At 36.4% G+C, this 22,616-nt stretch overlaps 2 protein-coding genes across 2 annotated transcripts; both read left to right on the top strand.

Annotated features, from left to right (window-relative positions):
* Positions 1-163: 163 nt before the first annotated feature.
* On the top strand, positions 164-7,454 carry LOC145778188 (beta-centractin-like). Its single transcript, XM_082589629.1, has 10 exons — positions 164-265; positions 1,042-1,106; positions 2,018-2,132; positions 3,051-3,262; positions 3,377-3,511; positions 3,857-3,938; positions 4,345-4,437; positions 4,641-4,815; positions 5,165-5,267; positions 5,761-7,454. Exons 1-10 carry the CDS (start codon positions 218-220, stop codon positions 5,861-5,863), a joined length of 1,131 nt encoding a protein of 376 aa, XP_082445755.1. The 5' UTR covers positions 164-217; the 3' UTR covers positions 5,864-7,454.
* Positions 7,455-13,472: 6,018 nt separating this feature from the next.
* LOC145778928 (uncharacterized) lies at positions 13,473-21,772 on the top strand. The gene is made up of 11 exons (XM_082590517.1): positions 13,473-13,548; positions 14,601-14,671; positions 14,814-14,922; positions 16,480-16,635; positions 18,288-18,385; positions 18,681-18,846; positions 19,049-19,113; positions 19,523-19,574; positions 20,676-20,764; positions 20,944-21,015; positions 21,659-21,772. Exons 1-11 carry the CDS (start codon positions 13,527-13,529, stop codon positions 21,770-21,772), a joined length of 1,014 nt encoding a protein of 337 aa, XP_082446643.1. The 5' UTR covers positions 13,473-13,526.
* The last annotated feature ends 844 nt before the right edge of the window (positions 21,773-22,616 follow it).

The raw sequence follows: 22,616 nt of genomic DNA, 5'->3' as shown, positions 1-22,616 counted from the left end.
CATTTCCTGCTGCAAAGCCCCATACATGCATCAAAACTTTTAATAACTAGCATACAATATCCTAGTGATGCTTTTTGTTTTAGAAAATGTTAACTACATCTTTAAGATTTAAGCATGTAACTTGGGTATGATTATTGGTTAGTCTTTGAATTTATTCTATTTCAGGTTAGGTGTCTTTTTCTATGCTTTGTAGTAAAGTTACAGCCAGTATAGAAATATGGAATCTTATGATATCATTGCCAATCAACCTGTTGTGATTGATAATGTGAGTCATTATGGTCATGCATACATAAATGGGATCTGGTGTACAAGTCTCTATCTTGGTAAAAAGTGCCATGATGTCATACATTGGAATCGACCAAAAGTATAGGGTGATATAGCTGTTTTGTGTTTTGAATACTTTACCTTTGCTTTACTATTTTCTAATTTCAACCAAAACCCTCACCTAACCTTGAAGGTTAGGGTTAGAGTGAAGTAAAGGGAATGTATTCACAACAGCTTTTGCTTGGTTGAATGTGGTTCAGTGTACACACACTTTACCCTATATGTTTTGATCCATTCCAATCTTTGACATATATCATACCATACTAATTTTATAGCATTTATTACTGCAAGGAAAAAATCAGCCACCCCCACTAGTGGGGACAAAAACCGAAATCGGATGATGATGACCAGGGCGGAAACTTGCACACCAGTTCCCATAAACGACAGTTTGATTGTTTTGTTTTATTCACTTTCCCATGTCACAGTTATGGTATATATAGATCTTTGCTTATATTGTTCCAACCAAACACATGTTTAATTTCAGTTCTGAAGCTATGGTCTAATTAAATCATCTTACTTTTTAATCTTTTTTGTAGTTTTTGAAAGCTTACAACCAGAAATGCAAGTAGCAATTACTAGCTCAAACATTTATCCATTTTATACTTTGTTACAATTATAACATTGCTTTCTATTAAAAGTTGGACTACAATTTTTTCTAAGTCTTGTCTGGATTTTCTGAATCCTGTTGTTTGAAGTGGTTTTCAAATTTCTGTTTAGGGTTCTGGAATGATAAAAGCTGGATTTGCTGGTGACCAAGTTCCTAAAAGCTACTTCCCGAATTAGTGAGTGGAAGTTTTTATTGAATAATGCATGACTGATCAAGTTAAGTTTACTCATAGATAGCATCAATCATCTTTTGTAGATAGCAGCAATCATCAATCAACAACACTACAAAACTTTTTACTTGACTCTTATGAAATATGAATAGCTTTCGTTTCCAAGTAGGATAATGCGTGTCTTGTGTGACATTTTTTTTATGGTTAATTTGTGTATATCATTTGTTTTGCCCCTTCATCCCACAAAGGGGTAGGCTGTGTAGTGTGTATAGCCATATCAATTCGATATGTTGTTTACTCTAAAGCACAAAATGCCAGCTGGTGAATTTCCTAAGATTAAAGTAGCTTCACATTAAAGTTATCAATTACTTTAATGATGTTAGCCTACTCGATTGTACTTTAGTAGCCTAGTGGTTGTCTGTTACTGGATGGCAGACAACACATACAGTACACTAGGAAACTGCAAGGTTATTAGGTGCTGTCAGTTCTTTCTGCATTATGCAGTGTATGACTATGTGTTGTATTTGCGTGATGATGACAATTTTTTATGCTGGAAAGACAAATAAAAAAATATCGCTCTCTCTTTTGCAAGGGTAAATTTTATTAGTCGTTAGCATAATTCTACTGTTTTTTTACCCAAGCAAATACCATTAACAAGAATATATCTTCAGGTGAAAGGGATTAGTATTACGGTATTTTGAACTTCAGTATTTACAAGCTTAATATTAACCTCTCAAAAAAGAAATAGAGTTTACATAATTTGAAAAGTATTTGAAAAAGAATCATGTTTGATAGATTTTCTGTCTTGAAGTGTAACTTTAGGTGATAAGCTGTGACACACAAAAGTTGGTTAAGCTTGCTGTTATATACTTTACATAGCACAATACCAATCAAATTTCTTTTTGTAACTTGTTTAGTATTGGTCGCCCAAAGCATGTGCGCGTCATGGCTGGAGCATTGGAGGGCGACATGTTCATCGGACCAAAAGCACAAGAACACAGAGGTTTGCTCAGCATACGGTATCCTATGGAAGTGAGTATTGATGCTGATTTCTAAAGCTTGTTACTTTTATATTAAATGTTATCTGTGGATTTTTGTGGTAAATAGTCGCAACGGACTAGAGCACGTCTTTGAGGTGCAGAGAGTTAGGTGCCTGCCACATAGGTGCGCACGCTTTGGCGTCAGGATATTTAAGTGCGGCGCCCGGTCAAATAGGTGCTATTCCCAGTACAGTCTATTTCATTGGGTGCTTGATGGTAATACTGCAGATTATATCAGCTTGGCAATTGGCATGTAGGGCAATGTTTTTCACACAAAATGTTATATTGAACAGAAAAACAGTTTATATATAGTTTTGTAAATACGCATGTCTGGCATTTATTTGTTAGTCCAGGTTTGCGTCGGCAAAAGATTTATCAATAAATTATTCAAGTTTTCGAACTTAGCTGAGTTTACTTCTAGTTAAGTCAAATAATAACTACACTAAACATCAGTAAAATCATACCGTATTCAAGCGGGTGGTAAGCTTAACCGAACAGTATCTTGGTTTTCCATCAAAAACTATAACTAGGTTTAAAAACGATAAAACATAGCCTAGCCTACCTTAACGCCGGTGAAAGATTTAGTAATTTCTATACCACCCAGTCATGCAACAAAGCAGAATTGCGAAACAGTACCGATTAAGCATTTCTGATAAATGATTATGAGTGTGATTTGACACACCAAATAGCACCTAAATGACTCTGCGCCACAGTGCACCGTACCTAAATATCCTGACGCCACAGTGCGCACCTATTTGACACGCACCTAACTATCTGCACCTAAAAAACGTGTACTCCGGACTGTGATACAGTAGTACAGTATCTTAAATGCTTATACTGGTTGTAAACAGGTACTGCCATTGTTTGAGTATTTTTCAGTGTTTATATTGCGACCTTTTCTGTATCTTAGCATGGAATCGTTACGGACTGGAACGACATGGAAAGAATTTGGCAATATGTCTATTCAAAGAATGAGCTGCAAACCTTTCCAGAAGAACATCCAGTGTTGTTAACAGAAGCTCCACTAAATCCTCGACAAAACAGAGAACGAGCTGCTGAAATATTTTTTGAAACTTTTAATGTTCCAGCCTTTTTCGTCTCCATTCAAGCCGTTTTATCTTTGTGAGTTCATTTTTTTCGTTAAATTTTCATACGTTTGTGGCATTTTTGTATAACCAACTTACCATGCAGCAGTGTTTCATTGCAAACATTATATCATCTCGTATTTTGTCACAGGTATGCGGCTGGCAAGACAACCGGTGTGGTATTAGATGCCGGCGATGGGGTCACTCATGCTGTTCCTATTTACGAAGGATTTTCTTTGCCACATTCTATTGTAAGGAATGATATCGCAGGCAGAGACGTGACAAGGTAGGCATTGCGGTTTTGTATTTCTTTTAGGTAACAAATGTAGCAAAATGTTTGCTGGTTGAGTAGATATATTTTTTTGTTTCTGTGGCGGAAAAAATCGGTTTCTATCACTGCTGGACGTTATTTGATGTTAGTTTATTCAATTGTAAACTCTTTTGTCCCACCATAAAATTCTTGGTCAACACCAAAGATGTACAATTCAATACTTCATTGAAAGGGAAGTGATTTGGCTGATTCAATTCCTTTTTAATTTACTTGGATGGATTTGCAAGTTCTAGCTAGTTGGGAACCATTGCGCCGTCAAATCGATGAGATTAAAGGCATTTTGCTGTGCAACATTTTCAGGTACTTGCAATTGCTGCTAAGAAAAGAAGGATTCAATTTCAAAACATCTGCTGAAAAAGAAATCGTCAGAACAATAAAAGAGGTACGGTTTTGAAACAGGTTACTGTTTGAATATTACTGACCATTGAATGTTTTGTGATAGACCGTTCAGTCAATCTTTTTTCATGTTAAGCGTTGGTCGAGTAAACGACGATATTTAACTGAATTGTGATGAAATCTGTCAAATCTTCGACTCACATCAGTTTGATCAAGAGATCTGGTGAACCAGTTTGTAACTTGCTGCTATGTGCTATATATATTTCTACCAGTTTTCCGCATTTTTGGGTATTCAATTGCGACTTGACTTTGTTAACATCATATAGCCAACAATGATTCTTTAAAATTGCGATCCATTATCTAGGTTTGAGGAGTATTTCAAGGATTGTTTTCATTGTAACCCATGCTAGACACGTCCTGTGTTTTTTAAAACTTTGATTACTCGCTTTCAGAAAGCTTGCTATGTTTCTCAAAATGCTTCTAAAGAAGAAAGCTTAGAAAACGAAAAGAAACAATTCCCTCTTCCCGATGGAAGTTCCATTGAAGTAAGTCGTTCAACTTCACTGTGCTCCTGCTTTGAGACGACTAAACATGTCTTTGGTTGTAAGCCTATAAACACAGTGGGCAGTTTTTAGATTTCTTAAAACCAGTGCCACGGACTCACACGCTGTCTCGACACCTATTCAACGTTCACTTATTTAACGTCTTTCACTGTAAAAACAAAAAACTAAAAAAAACAATCTCTCAGATTGGATCAGCGAAGTTTCGAGCTCCCGAAGTCTTGTTCCAGCCTGATCTGGTGGGAGAGGAGAGTCCAGGGATCCATGAGGTGCTGTCGGACAGCATAATGAAGTGCGACATGGATTTGCGGAGGACGTTATACCAGAATATCGTGTTGTCAGGCGGATCGACTTTATTGAAAGGTTTGTTTTGGCTTCGTCTCTAGTAAGTTAAATATCCTAAACCGTAACCGTAACTAAAATTTAGTCAAGGCTTAACTTCTCATATTTACGCAGTTTTTTATTTGTTGTTTCATTTAAATAACGTTCGAGTCAAGATGATGTTCAAACTGGTTTTTCTGATGCAATAAAGGCATAAGAATGTTAAAAGCTGTAAAACGTTAGCAGCTGATCATCTGCCTCGTTGTATGCATTGGACAATTGTAAATTTTATAACGTTAAATGAATAAAACACAAGCAATAGCGTCATAAAAGTGTTGATGGAATCAGTTTTGCTTTCTATTGTGTCTCTAAACTTTACGTTTTGTTGCAGGTTTTGGAGACCGAATACTCCACGAAGTGAAACGACTTGCGCCTAAAGACGTTAAAATAAGAATTTTAGCCACCCAAGAAAGATTGTACTCAACATGGATAGGGTAAGTCGAAGTGAGGACGAATGAATGACGTCACACCGTTATTGTTGCCCTTCAATGGGATTAACTTGACTCGCCGTCGGCAATAAATTTGAAACAAAAGGCTATTTTTTTTCGTTTGTTAATGTTGTAGGTTTATCAAGTTGGAAACTTGGATTTCATTAAAATTTTATTTGTTTTCTGTTTCCAAATCGCTTGTACGGAACTCATCAAAACACGACCAGAGATATTCTTGATTTCTTCAATCCATAAAAAAATTACTAATTTTTAACTGAATAAAAGTATTTAGTTTTAAGTATAAGTTTTGATAAGTATTTACTATTTAGTCAAATACACTACAACTGGTAAACCTTCGAAAGATGTACCATTGTAAAAGTCTGACGTTTGAAACCACTTGGGTATTGTTATCCACTCTTAGTATGAATATGCACGTAGTCAAGTAACCTATGAGCCCTTTTTGTTTGAGCAACACATTTCTTATCGATACTTTTTGCAGTGGTTCGATTCTTGCATCACTTGATACCTTTAAAAAGATCTGGGTGAGCAAGCGGGAATATGAAGAAGACAAGCACCGCGCGATTCACAGGAAAATGTTTTGATTATTATACTTTTGTTGTGAATCTTTTTTTGTGAAACGAGGCTGCTTCTAAGGAAAGTCTCTTCTATACCTGCTTCCTGGATTCTCTTCTTACAAACAAATGAACAAATTTTACCTTCCAGTGAAGACTAACTATCCTCAACAAAGTTCACACCACCTCTTGAAACTGAAAATGGAATATTTTTCAGCGAAAAGATTAAAAATTGCGGTCATTGATACATGACGTACATGCTTGAAATTTTACATATTGTGTCAAAGTGTTAGGTTATTTGGTGTTCAGTCCCATAAGTTGTTTACCTGAATAGAAGATTATTATCTTTTTCTTTCGTTTCCAAAAAAGCTATTTTCAGATTAGCCTTTAAACATTTTCATCGTGTTGAGATATTTCTCACAGGAAACATGACCTTCTATTTCTTCATTGATTCGATGTTGTTTAACGTAAGCATATCCCCCGCATGACGTTTTCGTAACATGCGCTTGACGTTGCGTAAAAACGCAAAAAATTCTCTAATCAAAGATGTTTGCAAGTCGGTTGAAACGTTCTATTTCGATAACGGCAACTTGATTTCGTAACCACTTAGATCAGCTCTCTTCAACCCTTTTCGTCATCTCGGAAACCCTAATTTACTTTTGCGTTTATCAACGAATTCCCACTAACAAAAATTCAGATTAAAACAATAACGTTCTTGTTAATAGCATAGCCATGAACAAGTGACCCAACAATATATCAATGTTTCTTTTTCTGCGATTGACTGCACTCAAGCTCTTGTTTAACTAACTGACCTATTTGGAGTGTGAATGGGGCACAGTGATCTAAAAATTCAAAACAACACATCAACCTACTGAAGAAATCAATTTCCCTAAAAAACGAGGAACCCCACTACATGTTTCGCGGAACCCCTGTTGAAGAGCACCGACTTTGATGCTCAATTTGATTCTTTCAATTTTATATCCTTTCACGTAGATTCGAGGTTTTGTTCCGTGACACCTTTCCAGGGTTCTACCGTCTCCAATGTTTTATCTATATATTTTTGCTTTGAGGCTAGAAACAGGTAGAGTTCTATTGTACGTTTTGATAGCTGGTCTTTGTGAGTGTAACGATCCGCATATGTAGAGCACCAACAGCCTTCAATGAGTAAAAATCGTATCATCTCTAAATCACGTAACCAAGTTAGTTGTTTACGTGTCTTTTGCTTTTGTTGCAAACTCGCAATTTTCTACTCAACGGCAATCAATTTGCGATAAATTTTTAAGCGCTTCATTCGCTTATAAGCGTTTATCTGTTGGTTCCATCAAGGGCCTCTGCGTTTTCTTGTGGCCTTCGAACATCCTTCATATGCCAAACATGGTCTCATGCTCCAAAGATTTAAATTCTAAAGAAAAAAAATGCTGCTTCTATTGCTGCAACGCTTAACTCTATTTACTTCCCCAAGATGATAAATCATGCCGTTAATTATCGTAGTTGTACTGAATAAATTTAGAGTGTTTTATAAAGTGCTGTTAGCCTAATCGAAATGCATGTGAAGCCAAGTGCTTATGAATTTATGTTGTCCGGTGTCCTGCACTGATTAGTAAAACTTTTTGTTACGTATTTTTCACTTTGTGTTTTTTGTGAGACAAAGCGTTGACGAATGAAGAGATTTATGACCTTCCAAGCACAGATGCTGCAGCTTCTTTAAAGACTTACCCAAGTTCGAAAATAAATGCACTGTCATCACGCGATGTCGCCATTGCCTCGGTTGGGCGATGAAGTGTATTCGTTTACTTTTTTGTTTTCTTGTAGCTGATAAATTGTTAAGGACCCACACGAGAAGTCCACCCCGTTAGCTCAGTGGTTACGCGCCCGGCTCAAGATCACGCGGCGCTGGTTCGACTCACAGAGTGTGCGCTTTATATATATTCACTCTACTTCCATCATAGACCTATGCCATTTGGTTCATTCTCTCCCTGTTTCCAAGCAAAGGCTGCCATGAAAGTAGCTTGTAAAAGAAATTTTTGATACCACAGTAGCCTACGTCGTTTTCTTCAAACTCGTTTCCCATTAGAAATAAAGTTTTTCACCAGCCTATGAGGGCCCTGATTACTACGTCATGGCCATCGTAAGATATTTAAAGGGGACCTGAAATGAAAAATTAAAATTTTTTTGGTGATTCTTTAGTGTTTAAGTATTATATTTTTCGAAAAATTTTTTTGATATGCCTTTTTGTTTGGGAGATATAACTAAATGAAAATCGGCCACCTGATGGCGCTATGTGTTTTGTGACGTCATCGGCTGGCAACCAAGTAAACAGCTTCATACATTTGCCTTAGAAACGTCGCATAGGTCATTGCATATTGAGCATAAACAAGATGTCTGAAACAAGACAAGGATTTCTCTTTGAACCAAAAAGACGGCGACTTGACAGCGAAGAACATCATTCTGATTCATGCTCTGACAACACCAGTTCAGACAGCAGTTGGATGGAAAATTTGCATTGAAAAAAATGCAGGAAAATAATTTGCTTGAACCAAGTGGTTTATATCAACTAAAAGTAGCCTATGTATTCAGAGTTGCCTAATATGCCTTTGCCTACCCTGCCAATGTTTTACTGTCTTACTGACCTGTTTCAAAGTCTTGTTTTTTTCTCGCTTTGCTATTCGATCCAAACGCCCGATCGTACTCACAGACCTGTACCTAGGTCGATCGAGTTTTGTGGGTACTGTATTGACAGTGGCTTTCACATATCTTGAAAAATCAAAGACAGAAGAAACAGCTTCAGGGATGAGCAGGTGTTTGGACTTGGTGCCTTGTAGCTCTGCCTGTAGATCGCGTTAATAATCGCTGGCCAGAAAATGATTGCTGCACACACGGCAGTGCTTGTTTACAGGTGGGTTTTTGAGTTTCATTGCTGAGATCCATTTCTTCAGCTTGTCGTCATTATTCAGAGGTAAACGATGAAAGATTTGACGATTTCCCGGTTAGTACAACCGGGAGCCATACAAGTAGCCACCATTTTAAGGGTGTAAAAACTCCCTTAGCACAAAATTGTTCGCTGTTTCGGTAGCCTACGCGATTTGTTCCTTGTGTTTGTACGCAAAACAATAGACCTTGGATGCCGCTTTGCCAGCCAATGACGTCATCAAAAATTTTGACCAATCAGAATCATTCAATTCAAAAAAGGTTTTTTTAGGTTTTTTAATTAATGGTAACACAAAAAATAAAAAATTGTTGAAAAACGTTTTATTTCAGAAAGATCTACAAATACAAAAGCTATGTATTTTCGTTGCAGTGCACCTTTAAACAGCCCTTCAAAATGATTTTTGAACAAACAATTCAAAAACTTGCCTCTATCTAGCTACGATAAAGATTTTGAAAAGCGAAAAGACAGAGTCGTGTTTCAGAACAAACAATAACTTTGCTTAGTTCAGCTTTATTTGAGATGAATATCAGCGAGGTTAGAACACATAGGCCTACCAATATTTAGTGATGTTCGTCAAGCCGAATACTTCAATGTGTAGTCAGCTGTTAAATGCACCTGAGAAGATCGATAAGAAGGCAACAGTTGTTGCCATGCCAGCATGCTTTTACCGGTGTGAGGACGCGACTGTCAAATCTGACCTCAAAAGTCACTATGTATCCAGCGCACTGCCACTGTGTGGGTTAAAAACCTTCCTATCGCCATCTTAAGTAGTAAATGCTTTGCGTAGCCTACACGCAGGATTTCCTAGAGGGGGCATTCCTTTTATGTATATCTTTTTTAGAGAAACGCCCATTTGTTTACAATAGCCAGCATAAAGTTACCATGCTCAACGTAGGCCTACATGAACTAGGCTATACCAATTTTTAAATTCCCAACAGCTAGGCCTACTTCGGATAAATTATGCATTGAAACCCTGTGATTGAAATAAATAACGTTCTTTAAATATAGGTAGGCTAGGCCATAGTCATAGCCTACCTATTGAATTTGGTTTGGAGTTGACTTGGTGCAAAGAAAAATCGATATCGATCGATCAACTTGTGGCTAATGTTAATTGATCGCTTTTTCATGCTTGATCGAATTTCTGCGTAAGTGATTTTTCTGTATTGATTTCTATTATTCTTGCGTTTAATTACAAGACACCACGGTTTGGTGTAGTCTAGTTAAAGAAAATATATTATTTTATTTGTTGTCTTCGTATGAGTGTTGAATATATAAACAAGTTCAAATTAATTGGATTTAAAAAGATGAAGTTTGCACACACCATATTTGTACGATGCCACAGTTTTTGTGTCAATTCAAACAATGGGCTATGGCCTATCTGCTGCAACTGGTAAGTTTTTTTTATTTTTATTTTTTTATTAACAAATCAGAAAATAATAAATAATGCTTCATACACTTAGCGCAGTAGTGGGTTATTGTAGCTCCAAATAATTATTTTCGCAAAAAAGCGTTAAGCTATAGCCTATGCTTGATAGCGTAGGCTATGGAAGAGGGTAGGGTAAATTACAAACAAAACTGCAGAAACAGTGTACAAAAACTTCAATAAAAGGATAATAAAAGAGCTTGTTTTAGTAGCCCAGCAAAAAGAAGTTTGTATACGTATTGTCACGGATACCGTGCATAAAGTAAAAAATAAATAAATAATTCATTACTTTCTGAGACAGGAAAACACTTTACTGCGGAGGTGGGGCCGTGTTTCGATTGATTAGTCAAAGTGTCGTAGCCTACTTTGTAAATGTTCCGGCGTTTCTTTGCATTGAAGTTTACTTCAGATTGGCATGGTTGGCGTAACTTAAGAGAATTATTTTCATATTTTGCAGCAACAAGTTGTCATGTTGTTTGTTTGTTTCTCTTTTAGAAGAGATTTTAAGTTGAAAAGCTTTAGTCATAGCTATAGGAGCAGCGTTTCTTGATTTCACTAATTTAAAGTAGTAGCCTGTCACCGCAAGCAAACCTTAATTGCTTTTCAGAAGAGTATTTTATTTGTCAGTTTATTTCTCAAAATCCACAATCTATGAGTAGAAAGTGAACATAAGATAGCCTACATTCAGGGATTTCCAGAAGTAAGCCACGGAATGTCCAACTAAAGTCTCCTACAATTCAGGAATTGTGAACTGAGCACATGGCAGTTGAGCAAGTGATAACTGATTTAGCAATATTTTAACAAGTGGCTAAAAGCTGACAAATAATACAACTGAGCAAGCCAAAACTTGGCATCTCACGTCAGCAAATTCAGTTTTTTAGCCAGCGATAACCAAGCAAGTACGCTACGATGCCAAGTGAATATCATCTCATCTGCTGACTTAGATAGTGACTGAAACGTAAGTTAAATAGCCTACTTGCAGAGTTGAAGCACTTTCTGAGTTGTTGCAATGTTGCATGCCGAGTGGTCCGACTACCGTCCAACTAGTGTGCCAAACTCCGACAGAAGAATTTTCCCATGGCCGCAGCTCGAGTTCTTCAAACTCAGTCTCTTGCCATCAACAACTTTTCTACCTTTCCGGTTCCGGCAAGCTAAGTGTGATACCTGAAAAAACGTTTGATAAAAAAGCATTGTCTGACTAAGTCTGAATAGACATGACATGTGCATTGTTTTCAACTAATAATAATAAGCCATGAATTACACTGCTGGCTTCGAAAAAGCAGCTACAGCCTTCACATAAATGCAGTAGCGTTGACAGGGAGGTCCAGGGGGTAGTTTTGAAAGGGGCCCGGGATGATTTTAGGGGCCCGAAAATTTGCAAAAACCGCGTATCCTTTGTATATAGTGTGTTTTTCTTAGAAGTGACTTTACTTGAGACCCGAAAATCTCATTGGTACCGGGCCCAAATTATCCTCGTATAAATGACCTTGCATAAATGAGAGGAAAAGTAGATTGTGTTCCACTTGATCTTATAATTTAGCCTATGTAGGCTACCGGTATGATGAAAAAAGGCAATAAATTTTGTTAGTTTTAAAATCCATAACATGTAGCCTACAATTTAGCCCATTTAGATTGACTTTGATTTATAACTTAAACAAGAAGGGGAGTACAAAGTTTTACAATTGACGTCAAGGAAGGTGCAAACCAAAAAGTTTAAGAACCCCTGCGTTAAATAATTTCCAATTTTATGGGTTACGTAACTCATTTGAAACTTTTCTCAGTTTCTTGAAATATAGCCTAACGACCGACGTTATAAGCTAATCGTATTTTGATCAATCAAGCACGCAGTGTAACCAAGCTTATAGCCTAATAGGCTACACATTTTATAATAAAACTGTAAAAACTGCATGAAGTTCACCTTTATCATTTAAAACAAAATCTGACTAGTGTTCAGGTAAAGTGCATTAAAGCTGCGAGCTAAACAAAAACATTTAGGCTACCGGTAGCCTATATCTCTTCACTCAGAAGCGCACACTTGGCTCGACACCCACAGCCTGCAGAAACTTTTGCAAGTGGCAATATTACGATCTTTCTCCTAACAGATTACAAATTTGTGACTGCCCAATAGCTTAAATTAACAGTGACAATTTTGAGGTGCAATAAACGTTTCCACAGGCCAGAATACCCTTCGTTTAAGTGCACGTTACTGATGGTTAGCTAAAGTGGTACTTTATCACCATGAAAGGCCTGAAGTCCCATTCAGTCTCACTACAACTAAATCTTGTACGATGAAACACAAAGTTGCCTCAGCTAAGCGTTGTTGTCGGCTGCAAAATACTTTGCTCATTGTTAGTGACGTTAGTGCCTAGCCTACTTCAATTTTGCTAAGATAGTGTTCATAACAGCTTCTCTGTTCAAGGTAATAGGCTAGTAATCAACTTTAGGTTTAGTTACGTTACGTATAATAAAAAGTAACTTAAATCATTAAAAACCTAGTCTGTTTGGTAGGCCTACACTATGTGCAAAAATATAAGCAATAACTCAATGATTTAAAATTCCTTTGAACTCAATCTGATTCAAAATCAACCTTTATAAGCTACACCGTAACATTTTAGAGATAAGCGTAAGGCTACCGTAAGTAGACGTCTGTGAAAGAAAAGTAGCCTACGCGTATGTGTAGTGGCGTTGGCAACGGTATTTTTGAATCCAGACTCAGGATGACTTTCTGGGCCCCGAGCCCGAACTTTTTCAGAGGACTAAAAATTTCAAAAAAAACGCCCCAATTTTTTATTATATGTTGTCTGTTTTAGCAGTGTCTTGTTTTGGGATCTAGGAATGTCATTGGTAATGGACTCAAATTGGCCTCTCAACAGTCCTGGGTAAATGAAGGTGCCCCCATTGGCTTGTTTGGTGCAAACTGCTGCAATAAGCAAAATGGTCATAAGCTTTTATTGATGTTTTGCTTGTCCTTTGATTCTATAGGTTTTCATGTAAGCTAAGTTGCACCCTGGTAAATTAGGCAATTAGAAATTTTTATTAGAAATTTGCGCATAGACTACTGACCTGATCAAACCTTCTGAAACAGAGTTTTTCATTAGTGAATACTAATTGCCACCAATAAAGAAATACTTTTTATTCGGCGCTATGTTTGCTTTGAACAAATGTTTGCGAGTATGCTGCATGTCAATAATGTTTCTACTTTTAAGCTTTTGCATTTTTTTTGATATCTTGTTTGTTCTTAAACGACAATTATGCGTAGAATATTGATTATTTCTCTAGAAAGTGTGGTAACAGATATCATTCTGTAAAGGTGAGAAATTTTGTACAGAAGAAGTACGACTATGATGAAGTTCTCAACAAAAGGTAAATTTTCTGTAGCCTACGGTACTATTAATTAATGCACAGTAGGCCTATCTTATTTTAGCAGTAATGCATTCAAACCTGTGCTAATCAGCCCATAGGATCATCGCAACCCGATTAATTGATTGTTAGTCGTTGGTTACAAGCAAATCATTCTGTAGAATGTTTCCAGCTATTGAGTGCCTGCTGCTTAAATGGACCTTTTTGGTTCAATCTCTCCTTCTTTGGTATGAGCAAGACTTTCTAAGTTCAAGGCAACTGGTGGGAAGCCAGGTCAGGTAGAACTACGTCTACAATAATCCTGTCATCCACTTAGCATGCTGCCTTATAGACGGGACACTCAAGAATGACATGGTCAGAGTGTTACCATCCCGTCCCACGTATAAGATAGGGTTCATTGGTTCAGTCCGCCCCGATAGCTCAGTTGGTTAGTGCATGACTTCGTGAACGAAGAAGCTTCAAGATCAAGCGGCGCTAGTTCGACTCTCGGAGTATGAGCTTGAGCAACGCATTCTAAGGACTTCTCTCCATTCAGTAGCACTTAATGGACGGAATAATTCCCCGGCAACAAGACTTCAACAATCGGAAACTTCACTCTGTCAATTTTGGTGACCGGCCTTGCGTTAAAAGCCCCCCTTTTAAGGGTTCAGTAGGGTTAAGGGTCCGGTTTAATTGAATCAACCATAGTTGATTGTATTACAAATATTTCCCTTCTACTCGAATGGTTGTTATTATATAATGTGACTACTGGAATTACCGCTTTTGTAGCCTACTATTTTGCTATTTAAAAAATATATGCAAGTTATATGAATGGAAAACTCACCACTCTGAATTACTTACAGTATATAGTAGTAGGCTAATAAGGCGTTCAAGTCTAGTGTACGTTTACTGCACTGATACCTTAAGGTCGAAGCAGTGACGTCATGTCTGCAGTTAGATGGTAAGTTATGTGCCATTTCAGTACCATTTTTAGCTAATTCATCATTTTGCTTTTGATAGATATTTAAACGAACGCAAAAGGTTATTTAAAATTTACTGAAGTTTACATTTTGTAGGTGATATGACGAGCAATGTCGACAACGCAGTGGAATTAAACAACAACAAAAACAATGGTTACAACAACAGGGTAAGTTTTGTGTCCAATAAAATATCGAAATTATTGGTGTTATGACTCTCTTACAAGCCAAGAAAGCCCTTTTATAGTCAACTTAAGCAGACGAAACTGATATTTGCGAACGGTTTTTTATATTTAAGCTTTTTTATTGCAGACAGATACACTTAGTCCTTCTAATTCAGTTCTATCCCCTTCACAATCGAATTGCAGCGATGAAGCTTTATCACCAATGGTAAAAACTCCGACTCACTTTCATCATCCAGGTAGGCTATAGGCCTACTGTGTAGGCTAATAGACATAGTCTAGTGGGGTTTGGCTGGAAAATGCAGCAAGAGATATTGCCTGCGCCCTTGTGGTTTCAGAATTGTTTGACTTGGTCTGCTTATTTATGTTTTCTTGCCTCACGTCTCGAATAACTTTTCTGAATGGTCCAAATTTCTTGGCGGAGATTAGAGATAACCTACTTAGGCTAAGTTTTTCTTCCAACACTTTGGTAGGCCTATACCGTAACACGTATGTGGTGGTAGAAATAAGAAGTGTAGAAGAAAAGGCCGCTCTAACTAAACAAATTCAAAAAAGTCCGGGAAATCTGTCCATAACCACTATGTTTTCTTCATCATAAACGATTATACTTAAGTAGGTTATGCACCCAGACGGATACCAGCACAGGTATTGTTTCCGCCGGCCGCACTTTGGGCGTTCTTGGTTTAAACCAACTACCCTGTCCGAGATAAAGAGAAATGTTAACTTGAATTCGATAAATATTAATATTTAATGTTTTTTTCTATACAAGCGATTTTATCATGCATTCAATTCATGATCATTATCAACAATGCATTAATCATCATTTTTGCAACAATTTTGATAGTTCAAGACACTATTTTGTCTTTGTACCATCTAAACCAGTGGTTCTTAACCAGGGTTCGATCGAACCCCTGGGGTTCGACGAAGCTGTTTCAGGGGTTCGGCGCGAACGTCCTCTGAAACATTAGCACACGGCTTACTGAATGGTATACCAGCGAATATTTTTGGAAAATATTGTCCAGCCGAAACTTGATTGCGGCTTACGTGATGGTAAATAAACATCTGTGTGTTTGACGCGTGATGTAATGATGCCATCTGCATGTAACACAGAATGCAAAAACTATATTTTTATCTAACATTGTAAAAACAATCGGTAAGAAAAACTTAATTTTCTCAAAAGATGAATTTCTTCACGTTTGCTTTTTGTTTGGGACGGCAGAAGCAGTGCTTTCGCTTTTGAGAAAATTTCCTTAGTTTAAGGAAATTTAGTTCTATTTTCAATTTTTTTCAACAACAGCAGAAAAAACAGTCCATATAGCCCACTGCGATTACATTATCGCGCTTCAAGAAAGCAAGGTGCAAAAAAAACTTCAACACAACAAATTTTCAAAAGTTTTGGTGCAAACAAATGGAACGTTATCTTTTTATTACAAAAGTTGCCCTTGAAGTTCTCATGCCATTCGTAACTACTTGTTTATGCGAGCATGCGTTTTCTATTCTGGTGGATGTTAAAGCAAAAAAAAAACGAAACCGGCTGCCTGCGAAAATGACATGAGAATTGCTGTCTCCGAGACAAAGCATCGAATCGCACTATTGGTCACGAAAAAACAACAACAGAAGTCTCATTGATACAGTAATGTAGCATTGTAGCCTATCACTATCAAATGTAGTAGATTTTCGTTTTTGTGATTCAGCGAAAATTTGGGGTTCAACGAAAGCTTGCAGATTAGCGTAAGGGTTCGGAAGGTTAGTAAAGGTTAAGAACCACTGATCTAAACAAAACCTATTCTTCCCAGAGTATATCAGAGAAGCTGTAGATAACCAAAAGACTCCGATCGTTGTTAGCTCAAAGCAAGTCGTGAACATACATCCGGAATCAGGCGTCGATCATTCTTCCCTTTTGGATAAAGATCAACCCACTTGGCAACCAGCTCCACCTCAAAACAACAGACGTAAATGTTACATTGTTTTACACAAGCTAACCCTACAAGATTAATAGTGACAACAGAAGTAGACTATAGTGATATGATTTGTTTTATGACAGATCAAGATAAAATCTATGTATTGGAAAGCCTGAAAATAGCAAACGCTTCGTATATATATAGCAAGGGTTATGTCTATAGTTGGTTACCGTTATTTCTAATTGGTGATTGGTCTATTACATGCTTTGCCTAACATCAAACTATGTCGTATTTTCATTATAACTTATAAATATGTGATAAGCTATGTAAAGTGCTAAATTGACCAAGAAAGTTTTATGCATTTTTCATAACTTCTCTCGAAGGTTAGATTCTATATCCCTAGAGAGATTGCTTGTAGGCCTATCCCATGATGTTAATTAACCTATGTAATATTTAGTGTACTGTAAATTAGGTGAAGTAAATATGTAATTATTTGAACGATATAATTTACACTAACACAACCCACATTTTATTTTTGTCATATCTGGAGTAGTTTAGTCTTGGCGTTTTTCGATATTTGGTTTGGCATCTATAACTGTATAGGTGTTGATTTTATTTTTCATGCTATCACAGCTTGGTGTATATGTAAGTATTCTTTTGGACTACCGTACATGCAATTATTTATTCATAATTTTCTGCATATCAAAAAAAGTATATAAAAAGTAATATGAGTTTTGAAACTGTTTTGCGAAAAGCCGTGTTTCAATAATACGTAGCGTGGAGTAGAAGTAGATTGTTGGGTTACCAGTCTGTAAACTGCCACTGCAGCAAAGATAATTTTTTAGTTTTATAAAACTACTTATCAAATTCAAAACATACCTATGAAACAAGTATTAAAGGGACATATTTGTAACATCGGCATCGCTAGACGACAGTGTTCAATTCGATTATTTGCAACAAAATTGTTTTACAGTAAAATTATCCCACTCAGCTTAATTGTTGTTTTTTATCAAGACTGTTTCAAAAGGTGGAGGGGTTTAAATTTGCAAACTCAATAAGCCTTTCAAATATTTGAAATGCCATCTAAATCTTCCGGTGAAGAAAACTTATAACGTATAGAATACTAACCCGGACTACAGAGTGAAGAAGTAGCAATTTACCTGGTGCCAGCACAACACTGAGTAGGCTACACTCATTATAAAGTAGTAGAACAAAGAACATTGCGTTGTACTACGTAACCTTATCGGTGTAGCCTCCATATGCTGGACATCGACTTTTCCAACAACAAACGTTTCTCAATAATCGTGAATCTGGGCTGGTAAAAGGATCGACCATCGGCCCCTGAGGCTTGCACCACCACGACGAAGAGTCGAGTGTAGCAAGAATTCACAATTTGTGTTATTTTTATGGAATTTGCTGTGATCGCAACGATCCTATAGGTTTGTTGCAATAAATCGCTGTTATAAATCCATGATGCCAATTTCAAATACTCGTGTTACCTGCAGTCTACACAGTTGCTGGTAGCAAGCATTTCGAAATCGCAGGGATTCAGTATCTCACAAATGCAATCACTTATACGTCAACCAAGCATCTGGTGACGCTTAAGTTACGTAAAGAAAATAAAGCTGGTTTGCAGGATACCGAACATCTAAATAAATTATGAACTTCAGCAGAATGAATTCTATAATTATTGTTTAAAATAGGTTCCTGGTATTCAAGATGGGAAGACAAGGTGGAAGAAGTTGAAATACAAAAAATGGAACAAATCAAAGAAGAAAAGAGTAAAAGAAACAAAGAAGAAGTAGGCTAATCGTCTTGCCGCTATTTATCCGGCTTTCTTTTTTAAACTTACGACCACGTACTGAAGCTTGAATTGTTGTTTTATAGGTTGAAGTTATGAAATATGAAAAGGTATATTTTTCAGTTCTTTATCAATTGACACCAATTAGGTTAAGCAGAAAATGGAAAAATCACAGTGACACCAGCTTTTAGTTTTTTTTTAAGTAGCCAACTAGCCAACAAGTTTCGTTCAACAAAAAATCGTTCTCTGAATGTGTCACAAATTTAGATTCCAGAACATCTTTTTTGCTTTGCAGATTCTCAAACTGCCTTGTACTCTTGGAAAGATGGTGATTGTTGAACAAGAAAGAATAGAGGCGGATCTAGTAAAGCACGGTTTAGACCCAAGACTGGCATCACGATCACCAAATGCGAGCAGTCCTCTTTTCTCCAAACCTCGCTACAAAAGTTCTGTCAATTCATGTAAGATTTTGCACGTAGCCTGTAGAAAATCTTGCATTTTGTATTGTTAATGTAGGCTATTATTGTTAATGATGATGTTGAATGGATTTAGGCCTGCGCTCTACATTGTGCCCTGCGCCCTACATTGTGCCCTGCGCCCTATACATTGAAATTTGTTAGAAACTTATAAAGGAATTGACTTTAACTTCATGTTTCTGTTTAGCTCCATCACGCACATTGCGAGAAGCCAGAGACCACACCAAAAGCGTGCAATGTTTAACATCTCAGGTCTGCAACAATTTTTACATTTTGCAATCATATTTGCAACAATATTGTAGTAGCTTAGACCTACAAGATAACAACACTATAGCTAGTAGGTTGCAATCCTAACCGCTGGAAGGTTCTAAACTGATTTTCCTAATTTTGTAATAGTCTGATGCTACATAAATAAGTAATATAGGCTACAAAATAGGCTGCAATCATCGTTTTAAAAGGTAACCTACATAGCGGACAGTAAACTAAAGGACAATTTGCACAATAACAAAATGTTCAAATATATCTTTAGTAAACAAATTAAAAGATTAACTCAAAAGATTTCATGGTTACCAAGTCACTGCATTGTTCATTTGCAACGTCTTTACCATTAGATTTTTTAGATTGCCATTTGCCATATTATTGTCAATATGATTATATTCAGGGGAATGACGACAATATGAACTTACAAACTGAGAACAAAACAAATGATCATGGTAAGTTGATTTAGCGGAAATTTCTCAAGCACTCAGCTTGTTTTGTTTTTATAAATGCTGTTTTCTGAAAATACGTTTTTATTTCTGGATAGCTCATATATACAAGCTTACCGTTGCTCAGAGTATGCCAATTTTTATCCAAGCTCAGGTGCAGGCGGTTTTAGTCGCACAAAAGCATAGTGCTACCTTGTTTAGTTAATTGATAAAAAGAATTAAATATCTCGATGAATAATTCAATGCGTTTTGTCAAACCGGAGCAGAACTCTTACGTCATGTGTAAAATTATCTACTGTCTCTTTCTTGCATTTATTGATATCTCTGCATTGTATGCTACTCCAAAGTCAGAAAAATATCCCAGCCTATTCATATTTATGTGATATCTACAGTAGGTTCTAGGGCCATTTTTACTTTGACCTAAAGATATAATTATGATAAACAAATAAATAATGAAAATATGCCCGAAAATAATTTTCAGTTTATCTTAATTTTACGATTTTTCTGCGTGACTCGGTTTTAATCCACAAATTTTTGTAAAATGTTGCAAAACAGGCAATTCAAATCCATACACGTTTAGAGAAGTAATCCTTTGCTTTATATATTGATGTATACAGTCCGACAAAAATTGTATTCGATTGTGCATAAAAAGGAAACAATGGATTCATGCATCGCTATGAAAGTTTTAATTTTACCATTGTAACAATCATGCACCAACTGATAAGTATTTCTAATCCATTTACTTAGGCCATGCACTGTATTAGCCTATAATTGTCCCGATAATTTGTCAGCTTATATACTTTCAAAAAAGTTTTAATCGAAAGGTTTTATTAAAGCGGCTTGCAGCATAGCATTCACATTATGCAAGCTATAACTGTTCACAACGTTGCATCAACAAACAAGAAACTGTTTTTGTGACAAAACTTGATGAAACAAAATTGTAATTAGGCCTACTAAAACAACTTATTGGACTTTTTTGATCAGCAAAACGTGTTCAAAAGAGCATCCGAAATGAAATTATAGATGTACGGTTAATGACAAAAAATCTCTCCCAAGATGCGACTTGACTGACCACAGAGAGCCCTGTTGATATTATTTTACTTGCAGTGGACGTCGACAATGGAACGTTCATCGTTGTAAACCAAGAGAAAATGCCAAAGGGAACGTCGATGCCAGAGATTACTCCTTCCATCAAAGTAATTAACAGACAACAAAAGTCTAAGTATTTTAAGATCGATTTTTTTTACTATTTTTTACGGTGTAGCCTACTTCTAATTTCTGAGCTCTTTTATAACGTTTCTAATGTTGACGACGGAATTTGTATAAGATAGTCTGTAGTGAGTTGAGACTAATTGAATAATTATTTTTTTTGCAGTTATTTCCATACCATATATTAACTACACTGAACCCAAGATTACCGAAAGGAGTGGATCGGACACGTTTAGAGGTGGGTGATAGACTGAAAACAGTCCTATTTCTTGTTCAAAGTAATGAAAAAAATCTTCTAGCAGATGTTGTTGTGTGACTTGTGTCTAGTTTATAATGAAAGCAATGGTTTCATTTAAAAATACAAAAATTGTGAACAGCTTTATTGCTACCTGCAGTTGCCAAAGGCGTATATGGTTAAAATTTTAAGAAATCCCAAAGTTTAGCTTTTTTTTTTCAATCTTGATTCCGAAATTACTTGGCTTCGAATCTTGGGAAGATCATATAAACAACTAAGGAATCACTAAACTTGTAGGCTACACACATAACTCACAAAACACACATATCTTATATACACAAAATCAAAATTTTCTGGCTGTCCAAAAATTACTGCATATTTAACCCAGGCTCCATCAACTGAAGCCGAAAGTATTTCCTTAGGTTTTGAGGATTTTTTCAAAAATATCAGAAATCGTTTTTTAGAATGTTTTGGATATGTTTAGACATGTATTTTTTATGTTATTTATACAATCTTAAGCTTTTTTAATGTTTATATACAGCTAAGCTTTTTTTGGGTTATTTTTTCGGAAAGATTGGGTTGGTATTTTGTTTGAGAGACAAACAAAAGCAACACAGAGCTTTAAGATACACTTTTATAATTCCAGCAACATCTTACGTATCGAGAATTTCAAGAAATCTTCGGAATGCCAAGGGACGAATTTTGGCGACTACCAAAATGGAAAAGAATGGACATGAAGAAGAAAGTTAACTTGTTTTAATTTTGCCTGGTTGGATTAAAGAACCATCTGAAGCTGGTGATGCATTGTGTGCAAAGTATTGTCGAAATGTGAATTGTGCTGACTCACCTCCGACGAACTGAACAAGACTTGACTGGTTGATGTTTTTATAACGATATTGTTTTCATACTCACCTTTGATGTATAATGGCTTCTAGGACAGTAGTTTGGAAATAACTTCCTTCCCAGGAAGGAATCTATGATTTCAAAGTAGGAGTTTTACTGTTACTGTTAAGTAGGGGGGGGGGGGGGCTCATTTGGCGAAGTATTTCAAATTCAACCCTAGTCCTGATCTTTTTGAACATTTTATCCAAAAAAAAAACCTTATCCAGAAAATTATTACTTTTTATAGAAGGACTATATAGGCTACTCACGACGTGGTAAAAATTGCTTCATATTCTATTTATGTCATTGTTGTTTTAGCAAGGTCAAAAATTATCTACTAATTTAATATAACTCACCAACATGGTGCTAAACAAACGCCAACAGTTTTTCTGGTCTAGGATTTGCTTTAAAACACGGTATAGTTGTTATTATGGCTTGTGCGCATGACTACGTGTTACGTAGTTGTGTTATTACGTGTTACATTACGTGTTATAGGTCTACATTACCGTTTCGTGTTATACAAAATATGTATTATTCAAAATACCGTTTCGGTTCTTGTTATTCTTTTTCGATAAATTGTTGTTTGCATTCACAAGTTACGTTTTGTGTGGCAGCTGAAGAACCAAATAATGAGCAAGATAATAAAAAACACAGACCAAAAAAAAAATTTTTTTGAAAGGGTGGCATGTGAGGGTCATTTTAAAGTATTTCAAGGCCCCTGA

The sequence above is a fragment of the Aplidium turbinatum genome, chromosome 10, assembly GCF_918807975.1.
Source record: "Aplidium turbinatum chromosome 10, kaAplTurb1.1, whole genome shotgun sequence".
Lineage (NCBI taxonomy): Eukaryota > Metazoa > Chordata > Ascidiacea > Aplousobranchia > Polyclinidae > Aplidium > Aplidium turbinatum.
The sequence above is the reverse complement of the archived record's forward strand: the minus strand, read 5'-3'. Positions and strand labels throughout refer to the sequence as shown.

Coding starts and splice junctions, on each gene's coding strand:
- LOC145778188 (XM_082589629.1), top strand. CDS start 218: ATGGAATCTTATGATATCATTGCCAATCAACCTGTTGTGATTGATAAT. Junction 3,263..3,376: donor ATTCAAGCCGTTTTATCTTT/GTGAGTTCATTT, acceptor ATTTTGTCACAG/GTATGCGGCTGGCAAGACAA. Junction 4,438..4,640: donor CCGATGGAAGTTCCATTGAA/GTAAGTCGTTCA, acceptor ACAATCTCTCAG/ATTGGATCAGCGAAGTTTCG.
- LOC145778928 (XM_082590517.1), top strand. CDS start 13,527: ATGATGAAGTTCTCAACAAAAG. Junction 14,923..16,479: donor GACTCACTTTCATCATCCAG/GTAGGCTATAGG, acceptor TATTCTTCCCAG/AGTATATCAGAGAAGCTGTA. Junction 18,847..19,048: donor CAAAAGTTCTGTCAATTCAT/GTAAGATTTTGC, acceptor GTTTCTGTTTAG/CTCCATCACGCACATTGCGA.